At 42.7% G+C, this 22,202-nt stretch overlaps 1 protein-coding gene across 7 annotated transcripts in view; it reads right to left on the reverse strand.

Annotated features, from left to right (window-relative positions):
- GRIA1 (glutamate ionotropic receptor AMPA type subunit 1) overlaps window positions 1-22,202 on the reverse strand; it is a 299,136-nt gene that overhangs the window by 112,474 nt on the left and 164,460 nt on the right. For all 7 annotated transcript variants that reach the window (XR_008314540.1, XR_008314541.1, XR_008314542.1 and 4 more), the window contains 3 exons: window positions 20,246-20,485; window positions 18,818-19,002; window positions 8,434-8,487 (listed from right to left, as the gene is read on the reverse strand). Coding sequence is in view for 3 of the 7 variants with exons in the window: in XM_053288235.1 (XP_053144210.1) it covers window positions 8,434-8,487; window positions 18,818-19,002; window positions 20,246-20,485 (479 nt within the window). In the remaining 4 variants the exon portion in view is untranslated. The remainder of the gene's footprint in view (window positions 1-8,433; window positions 8,488-18,817; window positions 19,003-20,245; window positions 20,486-22,202) is intronic.

Raw genomic sequence — 22,202 nt, forward strand, 5'->3', positions numbered from 1 at the left:
CCTTAAGGCCATTGGAGATCAGCACTAGATAAGCACTTTGGATTGTGCCTGGAATCAACTGAGAGCCAATGGAGATTTTGAAGCACCAGTGAAATATGTTATATCCATTGCCCATATTTAGTCCTGATATAGAAGACATTCCTTCTATATGCTTCTCATCAATATTCCAAAATTTTCCAAATGGAGGTTTTGAATCAGAAAAAGCGGGGTGGGGGGACTGTTCTAGGTGTTAGGTATCTGTGACATTTTCCACTTGCCTGCAATTTGAAAATGTCATATTTTTAGCCACCGGTTTCCTTCCGCTCAGCACAAAACTGGAGTTCTTCCCATAAAAGACTTTACCCCAGCTAAATCACTGGCATCAGGTGCAGTGGGAGATGAAGCCGAGGTTATAAAAAATGTTAGCGATAGCAAAAGAAATGGGTCTCCTATGTTTCTAAACTTCTTGTTCTGATAATGCCAGCTGTGGACCTCTCTTTGTCCCTTGACTTGAAAAGCACACAGCTGAGCATTTAAAAGTATCACAGAAGTTCACCTTTTGATTCCTTATGAAGACTTCTTGCATGAACTCTTTTTAAAAAGGATAACCTAAATAGTTTTGTTTGGTGATGCCCACAAAAAATGGCAGACTTTTGTGAGCTGGTATTTCTAAGAATAGCTCCATGATTTAAGCTGATTTCTGAGGACTATCAAGACAGTTTTCATCAGAAGTGCAGAGATAAACACAGGGGAACCAAGAGGGTTGGGGATATGCCAATATAAAGGAGCTTTCTGCTAAAACATCTTCATAGGTAACACACACAAAAAATCCCAATGTGTGCATTTTATTAGGAACTTGAAATGCACAACTGACACCCTCAATAAGAAGAGAGATCCACACACTGAACAAGCACTTATTATATGCAGAACCAATATATAGTTTATATCTTAACCCATTCATTCTATTTTAATACTTTTCAGAAAATAGGAACTGGATCGTTCTATCTAGCCCTCAGTGCAAGTGCAACATTTGCAAGGATCTGCCTCTGCACATGGAAAGAATCTGTCTTTCAGTGAGCAATGCACATTCTGGCTGTGTCATTTCTGCTAAGCCTCAACGGCCTCACAACCGTGAGCTGTCCTGAGGCAACTGCTTCAGAACCAATAACTGCCCTGGTGATATAGAAATGGTTAATCTAGGCCTACAAATAAGTGTATACAAGTTTGGTTCAGGCTTCTAAACAGAACGTAAGGCAAGTAGGCCAGAATTGAATTGTTCGAGTCAAGGATGTGAGGCCCCTTGGCCAAGAGGTAGCAAATACCAGAGCCTGACAAGAGATACTGTATGTAGCCAAGGTCCTGAGACAAATTCCCCACTCAGCGGAAAAAGAAACATAGCTGGCACCAGAAGATACCGATAAGGAGTAGGGAGGGCAGATAGGCCAAACAGTAGCTCATGACCAAGGCTAACTGGGACCACATGAAAACATCTGTTTAATTACAAAGACAAGTATTGTAGGATTTACTGATTTACTTCCTTTTAAAAATCTATATAAAAACTAGCAACTGCGTACCCTCGGGGTGCAGTGCTTCTCAGACTCTTTTTGACTTGTACTGTGCCTTCATGATCATGAATAAAAAGCTTATTGAAGTACACACCCCTCATTGAATTTGACTCAATTCTGTCCAGCAACGAGTTCTATTGCATGAACCATGTCAATTACTCTTTAGTTCAGTAAGACACCCCCTTCTTCATCAAATCTGATGGAAGGATGAAAGCAAGGGACTGAATTAAACAGGAGGGCAAGGTTCCAGAGGATTTTCCCGCAACACTGGTGCCACCCTTTGCCATACTAGGAAAGCATTGGAAAAGATTCACTTTGAAATTAAATTAATAGCTGGGAACATCACTTTGCATATGCTCAACTGCATGTCACACAGGAACAATACGTTTCTCTGAATGACAGGCCCTAGATGGTACAAGCATGCTCTCTATTCTACAGAAGGCCCATGAGCCAGCCAGTAACCACTGCTTCTGATTGGTTCCACCAGCAAATCTCACAGACCCTATTTTGGTAATATATAAGTTTGCTGGGAGAAAAGTTAAAGAAAGTGAATTATTTATAGTGATCATTTGCACAGTGGGTTGGAGGTTTAAAACTGTTGCTGCTAAGGTGCTAGCCTCATTACATTCTTCAGAACTGTTCTGAAATACTGCAAAACAGTTTTGAAGAGTGCAGTGTGGTGCTGAGAGCCTGTGTGCCAGCAGTAAGTGCCATGAAGCATGCATGTGCAACCAAAAATACAGTAGTTCCTAAGTTAATGATTAACAAATACATGCTATTTGAATTATACTGTTTAATTCCAATCACACACTCAGGCATGTGTAATACATGAAGAAGCTAACCAATAAAGAAAGGAGGACTAGTAATATAAATAACCCTTGTCACTATAATAGCTAACTTGTCAAGATTATGGCTGGGATCCTGACTTGACAAGTTAACCATCATGATGGGTCTGCTCTAAGTAGGACTAAGTCGGGATCCCAACCTATATATTGTCCAACTGATTTAACTAGAAAAGCGTGGGGAGGGGGACCCCCCCAGACACAGCTACACAAACACAATATTCCAGCTCCCCATTGCCTGGGCTAAGTAAGGGCTCCTGCCTGGGCTTTGGAGCACCTGATCACACTCCCCTCTCGGCTTCTGCCCTGCATTAGGCTAGGCTGCTGCACTGACCCTGGGCACTCTCTGCCTAGAGCTGCGAAGGCCCAGCCACTCCTGCTGCACTGCACCACCTATAGAGGGCTGGCTAAGCATTGCAGGGCAAGATACCTGAGCTTCTCCAGAGCATAGCAATAGCGTGTTCCCCACCTTTCCTTCTTCCAATGGCAAACCCCTAGGTTTGTCAACTCCTCCCCCATCCATCAAGATTTGTGTTCACACCTATTCATTTGAATGGGCCCAGTTCTTTCCTTATCTCTGCATTTCCTGTCTTTCTGTAATCATCTTCCTGTTTGTTTTCCGGCCCCAAGTTTGGGTGCACGGATTAATCCTTTTTCTTCAAACATCTTCCTAATTCATTTTACAGTTACATGCAATTCTCCTTGTACTGTGTTGTACGGTAAAGATCATTTGGTACAGGTATCAAATACAGTATGCCCTGTGTTGTTCCCTGTCTTTTATTGTTATCATAGGTGCACTGTAGGGCAAGGGTATCAAACTCGATCGGGTTGGGTGGTGGTCTGGATTTGATTCAAATGCACCTGCAGGGGGCCACACACGAACAAACAAACAAAGAAATAAATAAAAAGTTAGCTATGGTGTCATGTGATGTCTGAACCAGGTAGGGGTGTGTGTGTGTGTGTGTGTGTGTGTGTGTGTGTGTGAAAATACAAAGGCCAACATCCAGACTAATGAAGTGCAGGTGCAGTGATGGTGCACTGGTGCTACAGGGAAGAGGTGATTTTTATCAGTCTCCCCTTCCCTCTGAAGCTGACTGTGACTAAAAAAAAATGTCCCTGAGGGTTGCGCAGCTCTCAGGGACACATTTTCAGTAATCATAGTAGGTTTAATGGGGAAGGGGATGCCAGCAAAAATCACCCTTCCTTCAAAGCACCAGGACAGCTGCACCAGCGCTTCTTAGGCCTTGATGTCGGCCAGTGTACACACATAATATGTGATGTGGCCCTGAAAGCCATTCTGTAGTGACAAGGTCATGTGGATGATTCTCCCCCACCCTTTTTGTTGTTGTTGTTTTGTCTGTGTGCTTGTTGGGTAGCATGCAAAGTGAAAAACTTGGAAAGAGATGTCTGCTTGGTTTACTGCAGATCTCTGTGGTGGAGATGTACAAGTCTCTGCTTTGTATGTTATGCAGTGTGCACAAGAAAAGGAAAAATGCTAACCATTTGTGCTCCCTGTTTACTCAGGTGAACAACTGAAGAGGCTCATAGGATTCGGCTTTTTCTAGTTTTCTGAAAGGTAGAAGTAATGTTTTTTCTGTTTGTGAACATGAAAAAGTCATTAGCTGTTTCATGTAGAGAACAGTCATTTTGTTTGAAAAGCTGTTTCTGCCATGAAAACATCAGATTATGTGTGCGTCAACTGCAAAAATAAAACTCACATTTTGTACAACGTTTCCTTACAGCTAGAGCAATGAAAGTCACTGTTTACTAATCAAAACAAGCTCACTCGGCTGCTGATAAATTTTGGTGCAGCCTGTACATTATGGCACAGAAAGACTGGCACTTCCCCTCCCCTTGCCCTCTACCTCTTCTCCACCTTGTGGCCCACTCATTTTTCAGGGGGCACAGACCATTTCTTTCTCTAAATATGCCTAGGAAAGGAAAGTCATATGCCTTTTCTTTCACATAATCTGACTCTTCATCCTTTCTTCATCTAGTTAGGCAGAGCCAGATCAGTCAGAGCTTCTTGGGGCATATGCTGAAATTAATCCTTTTTTTTAAAAAAAACACCTTCCTTTGGTCCACATAATCAGATTCTGAAAGAGTTACAACAGGTGGGTTTTCTTACTTTTTCCATGCATACAAAACCCCATTATTCTTGGGGGTAGGGAGCGTGGATAGAGAATCCATGAATGATGGATCACGAGGGCTATGGGAATTGGGGGGAGGGGGGCTAGATTCCTGGACTGCCAAACATTGGCTGGAAATAGGTGCCCCCCCAATAACGCCCCAAAGTGCCCTACCATGCTCTCAGGTAGTCCACCATTCCAGAAATTGGCCTCAAATCAGCCAAAAATAGCTGGGTTTGCCCCATTTTTTTTGTTTAAATGAGCCATAAAATGGCTCCCAAAAACAAAATTGTGCTTTGTTTTTTGGTTGAGACACCATCCCCTACAAACAGATATGTGGGTTTAACCTTTATTACCCCCAGGTTTTTTCTGTGTATACGGAGGTTGGGGGCTAATTACCCGACCGCAGATACACAAATAACAAAGTCCTCCTGTGCATACATGCAGGGATATTCTTCTAAAGGCTGTGACTTCTGGGCCACCAACTAGGAGGTGTTCCACACATTGGATTCTCCTTTTGCTGAAGAATTGTCACTCGCCACTTTTAAAATATGAAACTTTCTTGTTCCAGAAATTTCAAGCAAAGTGTGCTTTTTGTGAAGCAAGCATAAAATCATTTTCAAACACCAAATTTGTGTTCACAATTACTAGAGCTGGGGACTATTCTGAAGTTGTTTATCTCAAGAAATGGATGCAGCTGATGTATCAGCTGAAGTTGATAGAAAGCACCTCTGGCCACTGCATGAACCTGAGACACCATGGAGAGGTTTGGAATCAGAAGCAACCCCAGACTGCATACCTGTTCCTTCTGGGGAAGTATAACCCCATCCAGAACTGGCAGACCAAAATTGTCTCCTGAGTTCCACCTCACACAATAAGTACCTCTGTCTTATTTGGATTCAGTCTGTTTGTTATCCCTCATCCAGCCCATCACTGTCTCCAGGCAGGCATTTAGGGAGGTTATGCCTTCTCCTGATGATGCCGACATGCATAAATTGATTTGGGCATCATCAGCATACTGATAATACTCTGTACCATATCTCCTGGTGATTTCTCTTAGCGGTTTCATGTAGATGTTAAAAAGCATTGGAGAATGACCCTCACATACCATGGGTCCTGAAGTGCCATGACAGAAAAACAGGGCCAATTTGGATGATACTTTGTCCACTGGCCCAACCGTGCAACTCCAGGGATGCCAGGGTGTCTTTCCTTTATTGTATGGGAAGTAGACGGTTTGTCTAAATTATGTTCTGGAAACACTAGTTAAACTAGTGTTTAAACTAGTGTTTGCAGTGTGTGTGAAGTAGCAGTTCAGGAACTGCCGCCCATGTGATTAGGGAAATGTGGCCCAGCGTGCCAGGAGAGGAAGAAGGACATGCATGCTCACGGTGCACATATGTCCTTGTTGTGTGTAGTTTGGCCAGTGGATGAAGTACCATTCAAACTGGCCCATAAAGCAGCCAGCAATGTTCCTGTGGCTCAGAGAGTGGGAATGTCAACCTCCACTCCTTTCCATCTTTCTTCTCTCAATAAAGCACCTTTTAAAACATATGTTGCTTTTACACTGACCTAATTTTCATCTGGCATGAAGAGAGGAACAACCAAGTCCCACCTCTCTTTCTTGAACACTCTAGTACGTCAGTAAGATGATGTTTACCACTGAGTTATATGGTAACTAGAATATTATAGTTGACTGAAGTCCCAATCTGTTCTTTTGCTGAGAGGGCTCCTGGGATTGCTAATGGGACATGGAACACTTCATTTTTGGTACACTGACTGAAATGTAGTGCAGTTTAACAGAGAATGAAAGTCATTACTGCCAGCTTATAGCTGTGTGGTGGCCTAGATTAAATGAGTTTGAAAGTACGGACATATTGAAGCCATGTGGCCATGACATACACAACAAACCTTTAAACAATTATTGGCAGTCTCACCCAAGAACTAAAAGACAGAACAGCTCTGGAGACAAAGAGTCCCCTCACAGGGAACTGTCGAATGCATTTTAGCCAAGTTCACAGAAACATTTGGCAGTTTTAATTTGCATATGAGTTCTTGTCTCTGAATATTAGCCCTACTGGAATGGTAAAACAATCTTTGGATACAAGCCAACCTTCATCTTTTTGGGATCTGAATACAAAGTCACCAAAAGCCATCTCAATGTGGTCGGGCAGAAATATGCAATGCAGTCTAGACTGAGCACTTTTCTAGACTGGACCAGTTTCTGCCCAGGCTATGAGTTTCTTTAAGCTTGGTTATCCCACTATAAAGTCAAACTTGATAGGTGACCTTTAGATGGAGGCACTCAGTAACAGGCTCCAGGTAACAGGTCCAGAGTATAACTTCTGTTTAAGAGGAGATTTCAGTGCTCTTTGGACATTATAATTTGCTGGGGGGCGGGGCGGGGCGGGGCGGTGGCAGCACAACAGGTAGCTAGCCCCTTCTGCATCAATATGCTCTGTGACCACACCCTATGCTCTCCCTGGTTCTGTGCTTGTCTGCAGAGGTGAGTGCTGATTGGGAGATTTTCTTCTGGCATTCTAGAACTGTGGCTGTCTAGGATTCTAGAATAGGTAGAGAAAACAAGGCTCTAGCATACCAGGATAAAATCTCTCCAGGTTCAGCATTTGCCTCTGTGAATCGGTACTGAACCCAGGAAGAACAGGGGCTGTGGCCATGGGGACCATCAGCAATGAAGGGCAGTGGGCCAGTGCTAGTGGGTGTGCTTCTGTTCCCTCTGCCTGAGTACACATACCAGAACTATAACACATGATGAGGACTTCAGGCTCTTCAGGATCTGGGAGTGCTCCCAGAAAGAAAACAAATGGTCAAACCACAAGGCCATGCATACAAGCAACCAAACCCAGGCTAGGGCAGCCCATCCTGGGTTGGGCTGCTCATGAGCACTAAGGGGTGGATTAATCTTTTGGCTGCCCATAGGCCAATCTCGGCTCTGCCCTCACAAGTAGCCCGACTTTAAGCCCTGGCCTTTAGCTGTCATGACCTTAACCCTGGCACCGGGGTCGTGTGTATGCTCAGGCGGCACATGCTGCCAGGAACAGCATGGATTGTGTGGGTACGCAGTGGTGCACCAAAGCAATACTTGACGATCATCTGGGGGGGCGGGCGGAGGTAAGCTAGATCTTGCCATCTCCCCGCCCTCCCTGCTATTCACACATGCTTGTTTGAATAGCCTTTACATGTTTCTTTTAGTGCATAGTTTGATCTTGTATTGGTTTTCTTGTGTAAATAGCACATGTCGGAGACTGATCTAGACTGGGATCATGGAGGGTAAGGGAGTTTTAACACTTTGCCACACCATGGTTTTGATCCAGATCACACACACACACACACACACACACACACACACACACACACCTGAACATGCTATTTATAAAAGAAAATTGAGACATGCAGAGTCAAACCACACATTAAAAGTAACATAGTTACTTTAAGGAATCATTACAGAAGGATCTGGAAGCAAGGTCACAACAGCATTATGTCAATGGTTTATCATTAACGATGAGCTGGAACAGGGGTAAATTGGAAGAAGCTATCATGCGTTCATGGGCACTGGTCATAAGTAGTATGATCAGTTATGGGGGATGAGAAAATAAAGAAGGTGTGAACTCCTATTTCCATTCCAGTTTCCTTCCTAATTGTATTATGTTTGGGCAACACACTCCGCAACACTTGTTCTCAAGAGTCACATTAGAATACAACATGTTGTCACAAGCTCCTCTAAATGTGCCATTGTGTATAATTGGCTGGAGAAGAGCACACCATTCTAAGGAAAGGTTCAGAACTACCCCGCATTTCTTGTACTGTCCACACATTCTAAAATTGGAACAAATTAAAAGGCATTGATTGGAAAATAAGTGCATATTATGGGCAACCAGAAATGAGCAAGGTTCAGCTTACCAAAGTTGCAAGAATATAGTGGTATCCTATCCCATTTTTCCCAAGCTTGATGATCTGCAATGATGAAAAACAAAACATTGTATTTAATATCACTTGCTGGTGAAGAGAGGAGAGTTTATGTACATTCTGCCTCTGTAATTATTTAAGCCAAGTTGTGCTATAAATAAGAAAATTTGCATCAGGACTACTGAGAATCTACTTAAACATACAATTCCCAAATACAAGCTAGGAGAAGATCTCTGACACATGGGGCTACAGTTGCTATGTGATCCAAATGAACAAGTAAGAAATTGCAAATTAAGCACAGTAACTATATCCCCAAAGCAGGATGAAAACCCATACTGGGACACATGCATCACCAATAGTGGAAAAGAAATGCTATTTTTAAAATCTAATGATGGAAAGAGAATAATGGTTACCCCCTGACAGGAAGAAACTGCCATCACTCCCAGATTTGGTTTGCACATATATATTAAAAAACCAGAAGTCTGAGGGAGGGCATTGCTCTTTGGTTTTTCCAGCTTTTGCTGTAATGTTCAAGGTGAGACTTGCCAGTTTTATCTGGAATGACCACTGTGAACTCCAGAAGTTTTAAACATGGGACTTCTAAAGCCCTTTAAATCGCATCTCCTCTGGAATGGAGGGGGTGCATTCATATATCTGGCAGATTTACCTCAAAGTCTCTGAGAGTTATTGGGGAGCAGTTCACACACTATTCAGATTTTTCACAGCATGTTAGAGTGTAGCCCAGTGTGTATCTGGGGTTAAAAAATCCACTATTTGAGTTGGGCTTTTGAGACAACTTGGAGTTCTCAGTAAAGCCTCCCAGTAAACTCGCAGTAAAGCCTGCTGTGTGTAAAAGTCCCTAGTGACCTAGGATGTGTAGATCTTATAGTGAGAGAGGTATGAGTACCTTCACAGTACAGTAGAAATAAGTGAAAAGAGAAGCATGCATCGTGTGTACTTAAGAGTATTTAAGAAGCAAGTGTTGTCTTGCTAAATCAATTTAGTTCCATCTAGTCCAGTAATCTGTTTTCAGCAGCATTACTTGGCTAAATGCCTCTGGGAGCTCACAGGCAGGGCACAGCCACCCCCTGCAGTTTACACAAAATCTGATATTCAGGTAGAGTACTTCTGTACATAGAAGTTCCATGTAGCTATCACAGGAAACATGCCTCAACAGATCTACACTATGGATTTGTCTACTCCTTTAAAAAACAAACAACAAAAAAACAGCTACTGGATAGCTACTGCTATCACTTGATTGATTGATTGATTGATTGCCATCAAGTCGGTGTCGACTCTTAGCGACGACATAGATAGATTATCTCCAGAATGATCTGTCTTCAACTTGGCCTTTAAGGTCTCTACATATGTGGTAATGCATTGATGTTTCTGGCAGGAAGAACCAAGGGACTGGCTAAATGGCATGGGCATCAATTGTGAACTAGAGAAGCCAGCAAAAAGGTGGTGGCTGACATGATGCACAAGGGTAACAGTGTCTGGTTGTATAGCATCCTGCAACCTGTTGGAAGTACATTGTAGTTCAACAAACGTTATGGAAATCTATATATTTAATTCCCTACAACGTACCTGTGGCTAATCCCATGTGTGGTAGCTCTCGTGAGAGTTCGGAGAGCTGCCAGAGAGCCACAGGATGTGTGGAGAAAAAATGGTGGCAGTTAACGGCAACAGTGACAACATGGCTATGGTGGGTGGATGTCGGTCAGGGAGGAAGGAAATGGAGGAAGGAAATGGGCGAGGAGGAAGACGCTGGTGGGTGGGCGGGTGGGTGGGGAAAGGAAGAAGCGGGGGGTGGAGGAAGAAGCAGGCGGGGAAAGGAAGAAGTGTGGGGGTGGAGGAAGAAGCCGGCGGGCATGGGAGAGAAAACAATGGTGGGTGGGTGGGCAGGCAAACGGCAGTGAGCGGGCAGCTAGACATGCAGATGCTCTGCACCTGGCCCAGCTAGTTCACAATATTTTATTATGCATCAAGGTTACGGAGTAGAAACATTTTCAGATTTGTATTCATGTCAAACTGAATATAGTTCAAACCTATATTCTTCAGGGACACAGGGACATTTAACTAGGTTCACACTGTGCAATGTCTTGAGAGCATATGTTGCCCTGGAGCATTGAAATCTAGCCAGTGGAAGATGTCTATAGTGTGTAACGTGATATATGATGTTCCTGTCTAAGGAATGGTCAGTGTTGTCTGTGCATTCTCTCCCCACCACAGCAACCTTTGTGGGGCTACACTCAGACAGCTTTACTGCTACTTTGTCAACATAACTGTAGAACCGCTCATAATGCTATCATGTTTCTTCGCCAATAATAGATAACTTTCCATTTTCTTTTTGGAAGTAGAAAGACCTTGCCTAAAGGGCAAATTTAGCGGCATTGTTCCTCATCTGTTTATTTTGGGTTTCTGCTGTGATCCATTTGTTTCCATCCACGCAATATAAATGTATGCCATGCTCCTATCAGGCACACATGAAAATACCTATTTTGGATAAAACCTATGAGAATACCTCTTTTGGAAAGGAAATGAATGTTGCTAGCCAAAGACAACAGCCATGGTGTTAGGCTCTCTCCCCCATCTATTTTATTACATTTCCAGCTATAAATAATAATAGTCACAACACAAATTAAATTCCAGGCTCTCTCTCTCTTTTTAAAATATAGAACACATGACCACAGAAATGGAGATATGTGAATACGTTTTCAATTAAACATCAATACCCAAGTGAGATGAGCACAAATGCTAAACAATGCCATAAAGATCCCAGGCATTACAATTATCACCAAATGGATTAAAGATTATTGGACACTTGTTCGTATGTTAACTGACTCACCTGCTTTAGCCTTTTGCAGCTGCAATGCTCTTGAGTATACATTAAAAGCTGTCTGACTCTGATGCTAATATCCCAGCACCTCAATTAGTGTTATCAGAGCAGACATTTGTTAGCACTTCTGGATACAAATAAGTAAGGCTCCTCCACCTTTCACACCACACAGATCTCCTGGGTGGGATAATTAAATAATGACTGAAGCAAATGAGTTGGGAACTGCTGCAGATGGGCATGATCTTTCAGGGAAGGCTTGTTTCTGTTATACAGATTTCTCCTAAACCTCAAAAGAGATTTAGATCTCATGATATGGAGGATAGAGGTTGGGGAGGAAGAAGAGAAGGTCATCTTATGAGCCATCACTGCAGGTAAGGAAGTGTGACATAAGTAGAACAAAGGACATATGGAAAGTGATTTTTTAAAAGGAAATTTCAGCTGCTTTCCATTATTGTGGAATGGTTTTTATAATAAGCCACACACACAAACACACACACACACAGTTACCAGAAATAAGAAATAATTACAAAGAAGAGGGATGCCAAAGATTGGGCTTGAATGCTACAACTTCCTTTTAAAAACCAACATACTTGGAAAAATTCACCCAGGGAGACGCGTCCTATTGTTGTAGCACTATGACAGAAGAGGCCACGCTCGCAAAACCTGACACGCCTCTCTTAAGAGGCACTGTCATATAAGCGAGCAATTTATATGTCTGGGCAGAAGCTGTGTTGATTCAGTTATTCTCTCCGGCAGTTTTGTATCCAAAGAACATCTCAGATCCAGCATTAAACTATCAGGCCATATGCACCCATTACAGACATTATGTCCTATGCTTTAGCCAGCTATGTCTAACTTAGACAATAAAAAAAGTTTCTCTATTCCAGTGTTTCTGGCTCAGTGTGTCATGCTGAGAATGATCATTTGCCTTTTAATGGAAAAAGAGACAGAGCTAGACTGCCTCCTGAGAGCTCACTTGTGCTACCAGGTTTCATTACCCACTTGGTAATGGGCAGGAGTTCCATGTATTAGAAAGAAATATTGGAGCTGAAGAAAGAAAAGGAAGAAACAAGCATTTTGAATTTTATATCATGCATCAAGGTTACCGGGTGAAGACATTTTCAGACCTGTACTCATGTCAAAGTGAATAAACTTCAGACCTGCACTGGACACTGAAGCATTTAACCCTCTTATCAAAGCCCATGTAATTGATTGAATGTCTAAATGTACTCAAAACATTGAATTAGATAATTCCTCCCAATGGAAAAAGAAGAAGGGTGCAACTCAAGAGCTACTGGGCAGGACAGTTTAGGCAGGGGTGTGACATTGAGGACTCAAGTCCATTAGGAGGATTGAGGAGGGTTCTAGAGTTGCTCCTTGGAAAAACTTGGCAGTAAGGATGTGCACAAAATGGATTTTGTGTTCTGTTTTGAGCTCAAAACGAATCACAAATGACCTAAATGTTTCATCAAAAACAGCTGTTGAGCTGTCTGTTTCAATGAAACGTTCTCAAAACGTTTCAAGTACTTCAGCCATAGGGAACAATGGGGAAGATCAAAACACACCATTGTTTCCCATGGGTAGCTCTTAGGGACACCAAAGTGGGTTGAGTGATAGGGCATGATAGGTGCTACGTACCACCCAACCCACAAAAGAAATGGGCAAATGGGCAATTTTAAATAAATTTTTAACCTTTCCTATGGGGGTTTTGGGGAAAGGTTGAATGTTTGTTAAAAATCACTCAGTTGCCCATTTCTTTTGTGGGTTGGGTGGTAGGTAGCACCCATCATGGGCTACCACCCAACCCAAGTTGGTGTCCCTAGGGGAACAATTGGGTTTTTCGATTTCCCCCATTGGCTGGAACAAGCTGCACTCACAGAGTACATGCACACATGTTTTGCATTGCAATTTGCAATGCATTTTGCAACCCTGCCTTGGAAAACACTGCAGAAGCTCACAGTAAAATGGAATCTGTCCCCCGCAACACAGAATACATATTGCAAACACAGTCCAAAAATGGCCAAATAAGATCACTGACCAAAACCCACTGCCAGCCACTTAGCAGCAAGCAAAGCTCAACTAAAGCAATTTCAGCAACATTTTTTGACAGAGTACACCTAGCCAATGCAGACTGCAGAGCAGACCAGAGCAGTGAGTGCTCTGTTCAATCATCAAGAAATATTACACAAATATACACAAACACACTCACACACACAGCTGCCACTGTCCATTCCTTGACCAGATAGTTATAGCAGCAACAGCACTACATATTATACTCAGTACTGAGAAAAGAAAACCACAAAATCAAACCTTCCCTTTCTCCTCTCCTGTATTGATTTGATGTCCTCTTCTTTAAGGATACTCTAGTCCTGTCTCTCTCTCTGTCTCCTAGTCCCTTTGAATACATTTTGAATTTGAAATAGCCTCCTTTTGTGTTCCCCCCTCTCTCTCCACAGGGCCCCAGCCAATGGAGGCACAGTTGCCCACAACAACACTTGATTTTTATGATAACAAGCCAACCAAGAAGCAAGGAGATCACAAGAAAATCAGAGGCCAGTGCCGGAAAACCAATCATCAACGGGAAAACAGGCCTCCAAAATGGCACTTGAAACGTCAACACATTTCAATTGAAATGCTCGACTCAGAGCTCGGAACAGGCCCTTTATTTAAAGGGTGTTCTGTTTTGGGCTCAAAACACTTGAAATGGCCCCTTTCAAGTTGAAACATTTTGACATCAAAACATAATGCACATCCCTTCTTGGCAGCCGTCTTTCAAATTAAAAATGCTGGCTGGCATACTGTACCAGCCATACTGTACACCAGCCTAGTAAATTTGCATACACATAAACTGTGCAGATTACACAAATGCACAATTTGTGCAAGTGACGTTATATGAGACTAAGCACATGCTTTCCTTATATACTCTTATATAACAACATTTGCACACATTTTGCATTGCATTGCATTGCAGAGGAGAGCTGGTCTTGTGGTAGCAAACATGACTTGTCCCCTTAGCTAAGCAGGGTCCACCCAGGTTGCATTTGAATGGGAGACCACATGTGAGCACAGTAAGATCTTCCCCTCAGGGGATGGAGCTGCTCTGGGAAGAGCAGAAGGTTTCGTGTTCGCTCCCTGGCTTCTCCAAGATAGGGCTGAGAGAGATTCCTGCCTGCAACCTTGGAGAAGTCTCTGCCAGTCTGGGTAGACAATTCTGAGCTAGATGGACCTATGGTCTGACTCAGTATATGGCAGCTTCCTATGTTCCTACTTGTGCAGATTATGTGCATGCAAAGTTACTAGGCTGACATGGTGTTGTGCAGTATGTCAGCCATCCTATTTATTAATATATTGCTGACTGCTAAGAGAACATGAGAATAGATACAGAGCCTCCACAAGCACCCATTAAGGGTGTCTAGGTGGGCACTGGGATGTTGGGAGGGACTACAAGGCATGCCCCAAAATGTTAGTTTTGTGGGAGAAGCCTGGACCTTCCCACAGAGCCAAAGTCCACACCTGAAGAAGCAGAGAGCACACACGCTTTGCAGCCATTGAATTCTTAACCAAAGGTTTTGAAAGGAGGTTCTCTTCCTCCTGTCAATCAACAGAGTGCAGCCAATAACACTGGAAATTTGGTAGAGGGGGTGAGGGAGAGAGCAAGGAGGGGGTGAGGGAGAGAGCACTGCAAGTGGGTGATAGCTGGTGGTATGTTAAGTAAGACACAAGCTATATAAAGGGGGGAAAGGGTGGTAGGAGAAAATTCCAAACAGAGCAACAAAGTGAGATTGTCCAAAAAAAAAAAAAAAAGTAACAAACCTTAACAACCAAAGGGGGGAAAAATCATGAAAGCAACAAAATATACAAGCTGACATGATGGACGACCCACCATCAATAGTAGAGAGCTGGGACCTTTTAGGGCTTTGTGCTGAACCAGTCTGCAATCAAACTGGGACAGTTTGACCAGTTCGACCTCAGATCAGCCCAACCCTGACGAAAGGGGACCAGTCCACAATCGAACCAAACCGAACCTGGTTCATCTGCGGACCAGTTCATAGGTTCAAGCACCAGTAAATGGGAACCTGGTGAGGATTCCCCTTGCTTGCAAAGGTAATAAAAGGCAGTGGGGGAGTGCTGAGCTAAGTAAAATCTTATTTATTCTGAAAAGGTTCAGAATAAGATACTTGGATTTATTTCACAGATGTACCATTTGTTGCTGAGAGGGCTTGCATATTTTCACATTTTCATGCAAGCAGTTAAATGATCAGCTTTCAGAGAGAGAGCAAAGGCATATTTGCTCTCTGAACAATACATGTGATCTCTGAACAATACATCTTCCTTGAAAACCAAATGAAATTATTTGTAGTCAAAATTAAACTCTACAAGGGCTTAAATGTGCTGCTGTGTCTCTCTAAATGTAAGAGCCAGGGTTTCCAATTGCAGATGTAGGAAGGTCAAAGCCTACAGGACTTGAACACATTAAGAAGTTCTCAATTCGATGCCACTTTGTAGATACAGATAAAAGTTTTCTCCCCAGAGAAGGAAACCTGGCACCCTCATTAGAGCACTGAGAGTCACATCCTGCTGCCTTCCTTTTTATTGCAAGATTTCAATTGTGTGGTCTTTATTAAAGAATTCGGAAGCCTTTGTGACAGTGGTGCTGAATGCCTCTAGAATGAAATAACTGCTTCTCAGCAGCATAAATTGCCATACAGGTTTGAGACATAAGGCAACAGGTGAATACAAATAAACAGATGGGAGGAGCCCAGGGGAACAGTGAGATTAATCTGATAAACACTCTAATCCCAGAGTTACGGCACAACAGATGTTTGCCACGGACAATTGTTTATGCATCAGAGCAGGCATGCAAACTGTACAGGGATTTGCAGAACACATCCATTAATTTCTTCAGATATTTGTGCCTTCGTGCACAGTGGCATAGTGTGTCAGGAGCACTCTTCTACAGATGTGGTTAGTCTGTTTTTGCTGTGCATATCGGAATCATTCTTGTATATTGCACTCAAAATCAATTTTATTGAGTGTCTTGAATGCGTAGTTACTACTTTCTCCCTCAGAACAAGTGATACTATTCTCAAACCCATTGCCTTATTTGCAAGAGTGTATGTGACACAAGAGAAGCAAAAAAAGAAAAAGTCATATGCATGACATCCTCAATTCTGGGAATGTGGAAGGAAAGGTCTCAGCAATTAGGAGAAAAAACTGGATGCATGCATTTCCTGACTTATACTATGGTATGGTAGCTTTGCGTGTTTTGTTTTTGTAATTGTTAGCCAATGTTTTAGTCTGTCCTTTCGAGGTGTTCAGGGTAGCATGCATAGATGTTCTCCCCACTCTCATTTTATCTTCAAAGCAACCCTGTGAGGTTGGTAAGGGTGAGAAATAATAGCTGAAATGCTGATTAATGCCATGTGCATGCAGTCAAAACAAGCATGGATGCAGCAGATGCATTCCCATTTCTGAAGTGTGAGTGCTCATGCACAGGGTGTGTGTGTGTGTGATTTTAGCTGATCTCTCTTTTCCCCAGAAAAGCTCTGTGCAATGCACAAATATGCCCCTGAGGGCTACACAACTCTTAGAGACATATTTGTGCATTGCACAATGCACTTCCATTGTGGGAAGGGGAGATCAACAAAAATTGCTCTCCCCATGTGAGAACCCACTCTTTAGAAATGCAAATACTTCAGATGAACACATGTTTCTTTGGGCTGCACCCATGCAGCATTAATCCGAATATGACTGGCCCCAAGTCCCCCATTGAGCTTCATGGCTGAGTGGGGATTTGAACTATGTGGACTTCATCTAACATGCTAACCGCTATATTTTATGAAAATTATTGGGGTGAGCAGAAGGAGTGGAGGTATGTTTTTTTGGGGGGGGGATAAGAGACTGAAGCAGCAGTTCAGCATTCCTGGCTCTGATCTCTTTACTGGGAGAATTTGACATCAGATGTAAAGTGTGTAGGATGTTCATCAAATGTAGTGTGTTGATCTAATAGCAAATATCCCCACTGCTATACAGCCTCAGAGCCAAACTAGACACAATTTTACGCACAGTGTTTGACCTTTGTAAATGACAGCTGAAGAGGGCCGCAGTCTGGACTGGTACCACGATGTGGGAATAGGAGGAGGAATGTCACCCTTTGCTTGAAGGGCTGCTATTTACTCTGGTAGGAAAATCTCCATTGGAACCAAAGGCACCTTCTCTCTCAGGGCAAATAGCAGCCATGAGGATGGGCAGGATTCAGATCAGGATCATAATTAGGGCAATAGGTTGAATTTCCTTTTCTGGATTAGACTCCCAATATGTTGTTTAATAATGCATTTGGTGGCGTCATGTCCCAATGAAAGTAGATATTATGGAGAAAGGCCATATCTGCCCAATTTATCATGAAGGCTCTTACACCAATTAGAATGGAACTCATTTTTCAATACCAGGGAGCCCAGGCCCTGATGGCAAAAGTATAATTGGAGCCAGTAATTAAATATGTAAACCCACCCCTGGTCCTCAACTCTGGTTAAACCCACTTCTAGGTGGTTGGCATTTGAAACACATCTAGGCACCTAGAATATGGCATGAAGGAATCTAGGCTGAACAACTTCCATGGGTTTGAAGTTGCAGGTGGAACAGATCTGGACCCCATATAGCATTTGTGCCAATATGTTGGCCTGGTATACCTTGACAGCTGCTGGGATAAAATAGCCCCCTCTAGTATGGGAAAAATTTAATATACCAGATGCACTCCTCTGTGCACTTGCAGCAGCATGTTCATATTGTGTACCCCATGTACCATTTGCATGGAAAACTATGCCCAAGTACTCATAGCTCCTAAACTGCTCACCCCTACTCCTGTTAATTTGCCATTTGTGTTCTTTCGGTCTTTTGGCAAATACCATAACCATAGTCTTTTGGGTATTTATGACTACGGACTCATCTTTGCAGAACTGTATAAGTCTTTGTAGCACTCTCTTCATGCCAACCAATGTCCTCGATAGTAGAGCCGCATCATCAACATAAAGTAGGATTGAGATGGGTCTGTCTGCTAGCATAGGCAGATGGAGGCTGGGATTATCCAGAAGGGGAATTAAAAAATTGATATAGAAATTAAACAGAAACTTTTGAATGTTCTGAGGGCAGAAACTCCCAAAGGCTAAATTGTATGATTTATTGGTGTGAATTTGAATTCAGTTCTTTAACACATCCCTAATGTGCATTTTTTTAAAGTCAGTTTATGAGGAGGCTGAATTATGTTATGTAATATGTTTTGTATATTATATTATATTATATTATATTATATTATATTATATTATATTATATTATATTATATTATATTATATTATATTCCTGTTCCAAATAGGCTCTCAAGATAGAATACAAAAAAGTAAAATAAACAACTGAAACATCAATCAATAAAGAAAAACAAAAGACACAGATATCCAGTACAAATGTCTACCTCTTATATCCAAATTTCTTTTCCCACCCTTCATCCTTCCCTTTGTGTCAGCAGTGCCAGTTGCTATAACTAACCTTGCCCAAAATAGCATTTAGTCGCTCTGATTCGCAGTCCACTACCACGACCCGTTCTTTCTTTTTCTCCAGATTCTGGAATAATGACTTGTAGTCCTCTTCTGTTGTTGTCATGATATTGACAGCTGTCACTTGCCAGTTCTTCTCTGCAGCTGTGTCCAGAACTTTTTGAAGGACTGACAAGCCTGAGATGGGATGAAACCACAAAAAGAAATAAACATGAATCCCATGATTTATTCTTACATAGAACTTTACTTTACAATAGTCAGTGAGAAACCCAGACCAACATTTTCACACACTGAACCACTTTTTAGTCGTGCAATGAGGGAGGAGCAATTTCTGCCAATCTCTCTCTGAAACTCTCTGTGCCTCCTGAAAACATGCCTCTGAGGGCTGTAGGACACTCAGGCACATATTTTCATGAGACATAAAGGAAGGAGAGACTGGCAAAAATCATTATTCAGCATGCACAACATCAGCCATGGCCTTTATTCATTTTATGTATTTATAAGTATAGTCCATGCACACTCTTTCTAAGCCTCATGGCAAGAAATAATATCTATATGCAATCCTGGACATCTAGTTGTCCATGATCACATGAACCCACCCTATGGCAGGAACCTCATGTTCCCTCATGGAAGGCAACCAAGAAGTGAAGTTGACTTGTCACCCCTAGAAATTCTCTTTATGAACCTCTGCTTCATTTCAGATGAGCCAGTCCCCTTTGCCATTGAGACCAATGGTTGTGAAGTGGATGATGTAGGGAAGGCCTTCCCATCAAAGAACAGCACAAGGCAGTCTGGGAGAGCATCCAGGGCCTTGCTGGGAGACATGGATTGGCGGCGGCGGGGGGAGGGGGTTGTACCTTTCAACAAACAGATATGTGACTGTCTGTAGTGCCAGGTTCAAGATCTCTCCATATTTCAGGCTGGGGAACTATAGGTTTCTCTCCATGTGTCCACCCATAGTTTCAAAAGACCCAAGCATTTCCTTTCCTCCCAACATCCTGCAAGGCAGGTTATATTGCTGATGGAGTTAGGTCATATTGCTGATGTTCCACCATATTGTTGATGGAGGTGGGAACCAGTGTTCCTTCTAAGGCGTGTGCATGTGTGCACACTCACATGTTTTTTTAATGTCCACTCAGTTAATTTTACATTCCACTCAGACTGACTCAGGAAGGCCGTGCTTGGAATGCACATGCACACAAACTGCCTTGATATGCCACCCAGAACAAAACTTGTTCAACACACAGATGAAAAAGATTAGAGGGAACACTGGTGGGAACCTTGAGACTGTGAGATGGTGGCTTGCCCCAAGTGGTCTACTAGCATGTTTATGGCAGTGAGGAGATTTGAACTAAGGACCTTGGTATATCCTATTACTCAGTCCCTGCCCTTCCTTTCTTACGGTGCACTTATGACTCACCCCGGTCAGCATCGTAAATGTACATAAATTTCTGGCACTTGTAGTATTCTATAACACTGATGAGAGCGTCCTGCAGTTCTGGGCGCAATTGTAGAACAAACTGGTTGGATGTGTCGACAGGGAAGCTGGGTGTTACAAAGCAAACATGGAGTGCCCCGCAGAAGGATGTGAGCATGTTGACGGTCCTCCTCTCATAAAAGCCAAAGATAGCATAGACACCCTTGGAGAACTGTGAACAGACTGAGAGGGATTTTAAAAAAGGGAAGAAAGAAAGTCAGAACAGATGTAGAAGAAATTAGACAAGCCTCCATTTACCCTGATTATTAATTCTTTGATAAGTATGTACACCCTTCAAAGCCTCCCAATATCTCACAGAGTTATAGAATCAAGGAACGAGGAATCAAGACTGGTGACTTATGTGGCTTTTGATGAATCAATTTCTGGAGCTAGCATTCTCTGTATTGTTCCAGGCATAATATGTTTCTATGGTCTGTCCTCCTTCTCTATAAACAGCTCTCTCTCTCTCTCTCTCTCTCTCTCTCTCTCTCTCACACACACACACACACACACACACACACTCACTCTCTCGCTCTACTTTCTAAATAATAATGCCTTCTATTCATTTATTTAATTTTTAAATAAATCATAGCAATGGGAGGAAATCAGGATACAAACAGTGGTGAGGGAGTGGGGGGAGAAGAGAGTGTTTAACCCCTTTTCCACTCCTTGGCATTGTCCCAATGAAAATCTCCCCCACCCACAAACACACAAAGGTGCACCTAGGTAATTTTGGAGCCTGGACCTAAAGAGCTTTGGAGCAGCCCCCCCTTTCTGGAGCCCCACCCCCTCAAATTAAGCATCACCCCCTACACACACTGTGACACACACAGTTTTTCTAACACATAGGTTTTTGAGGACTCAAACAGCAACTGAACTCACAAGAATGTAAGGATACAAAACAGGTATATTTATGCAAATATGCATTAGCAAAAACATTCCAACATGCAACTTAACACTTTCCCCACTCCCCACTCTGTCTCTAAAGCACCTGGCACTGGTCACAATTGCACTCGGCCACCCAGCACAGTGCGGGCCCATGGCAACCACAACACCTAGGAGGATTGGGGGGGGGCAGCGGGTGTGGAGGCCCTGGATTTTGGCCCAGAAGTCCAGGGGTAAGAGTGCCTTTGCAAACACACCTTTGGGGCTGGGGAAGGGGGGGAGTGTACACTCAGCTGCATATGTGGGAGAAGAGTTGCTATTCTGTTTGCAACTAAGTGGAAGAGCAATAATAGGGTGCTACTAAAATACCCAAGTCTGAAAGTGGGCAACGTTCCACTCCTCGGCCATCAGACACCTCTTCTGGATTTGAGCCAGTGCTCAAGTACAGCACTCTCCACTGAGATCAGAGGGTCTGGAATGATGGATCCTCCAATGCCCACAAGAAAAATAATGATTAAAAACTGGTAGGATTAAGTTGCAGATCCATCCAACACAGCCAACCAATTAGCAAAGCAGGGTGGGGGGGAGATGCTGTAAGAGCTTTCTGACTGTGTCATCATGTTTTCATGGACTAGAAAATCTGTATTATTTCTTTCCCAATACCACAAGAACCTTCCATGGAAACACTTTTGGATAATGAATGGAAACTAAACAGCTTGCACAAGATAGACATTCCGATTATGGTAGCCAAAATGTAGCCATACATTTTGCACATTTATGTAAGCAATCTGTTCTTCCATGATGTAAACATTACATTTTCCTTGGGAATTAATAATTAAATATGAATATATTTTATATTTCAGCTGAAAATAAGCCTATCCAAATTAAAATCTAATTATTTCAAAACATAAATTTTACTTTCAAAATGTCATATAAAAAACTCTTGAATCTCCAAAATTTCAGTGACTGACATCCTGACTAACTGAGCAGGTGCACTGCTGAAGGATGCACATCC

The sequence above is a fragment of the Hemicordylus capensis genome, chromosome 2 (genome assembly GCF_027244095.1).
Source record: "Hemicordylus capensis ecotype Gifberg chromosome 2, rHemCap1.1.pri, whole genome shotgun sequence".
Lineage (NCBI taxonomy): Eukaryota > Metazoa > Chordata > Lepidosauria > Squamata > Cordylidae > Hemicordylus > Hemicordylus capensis.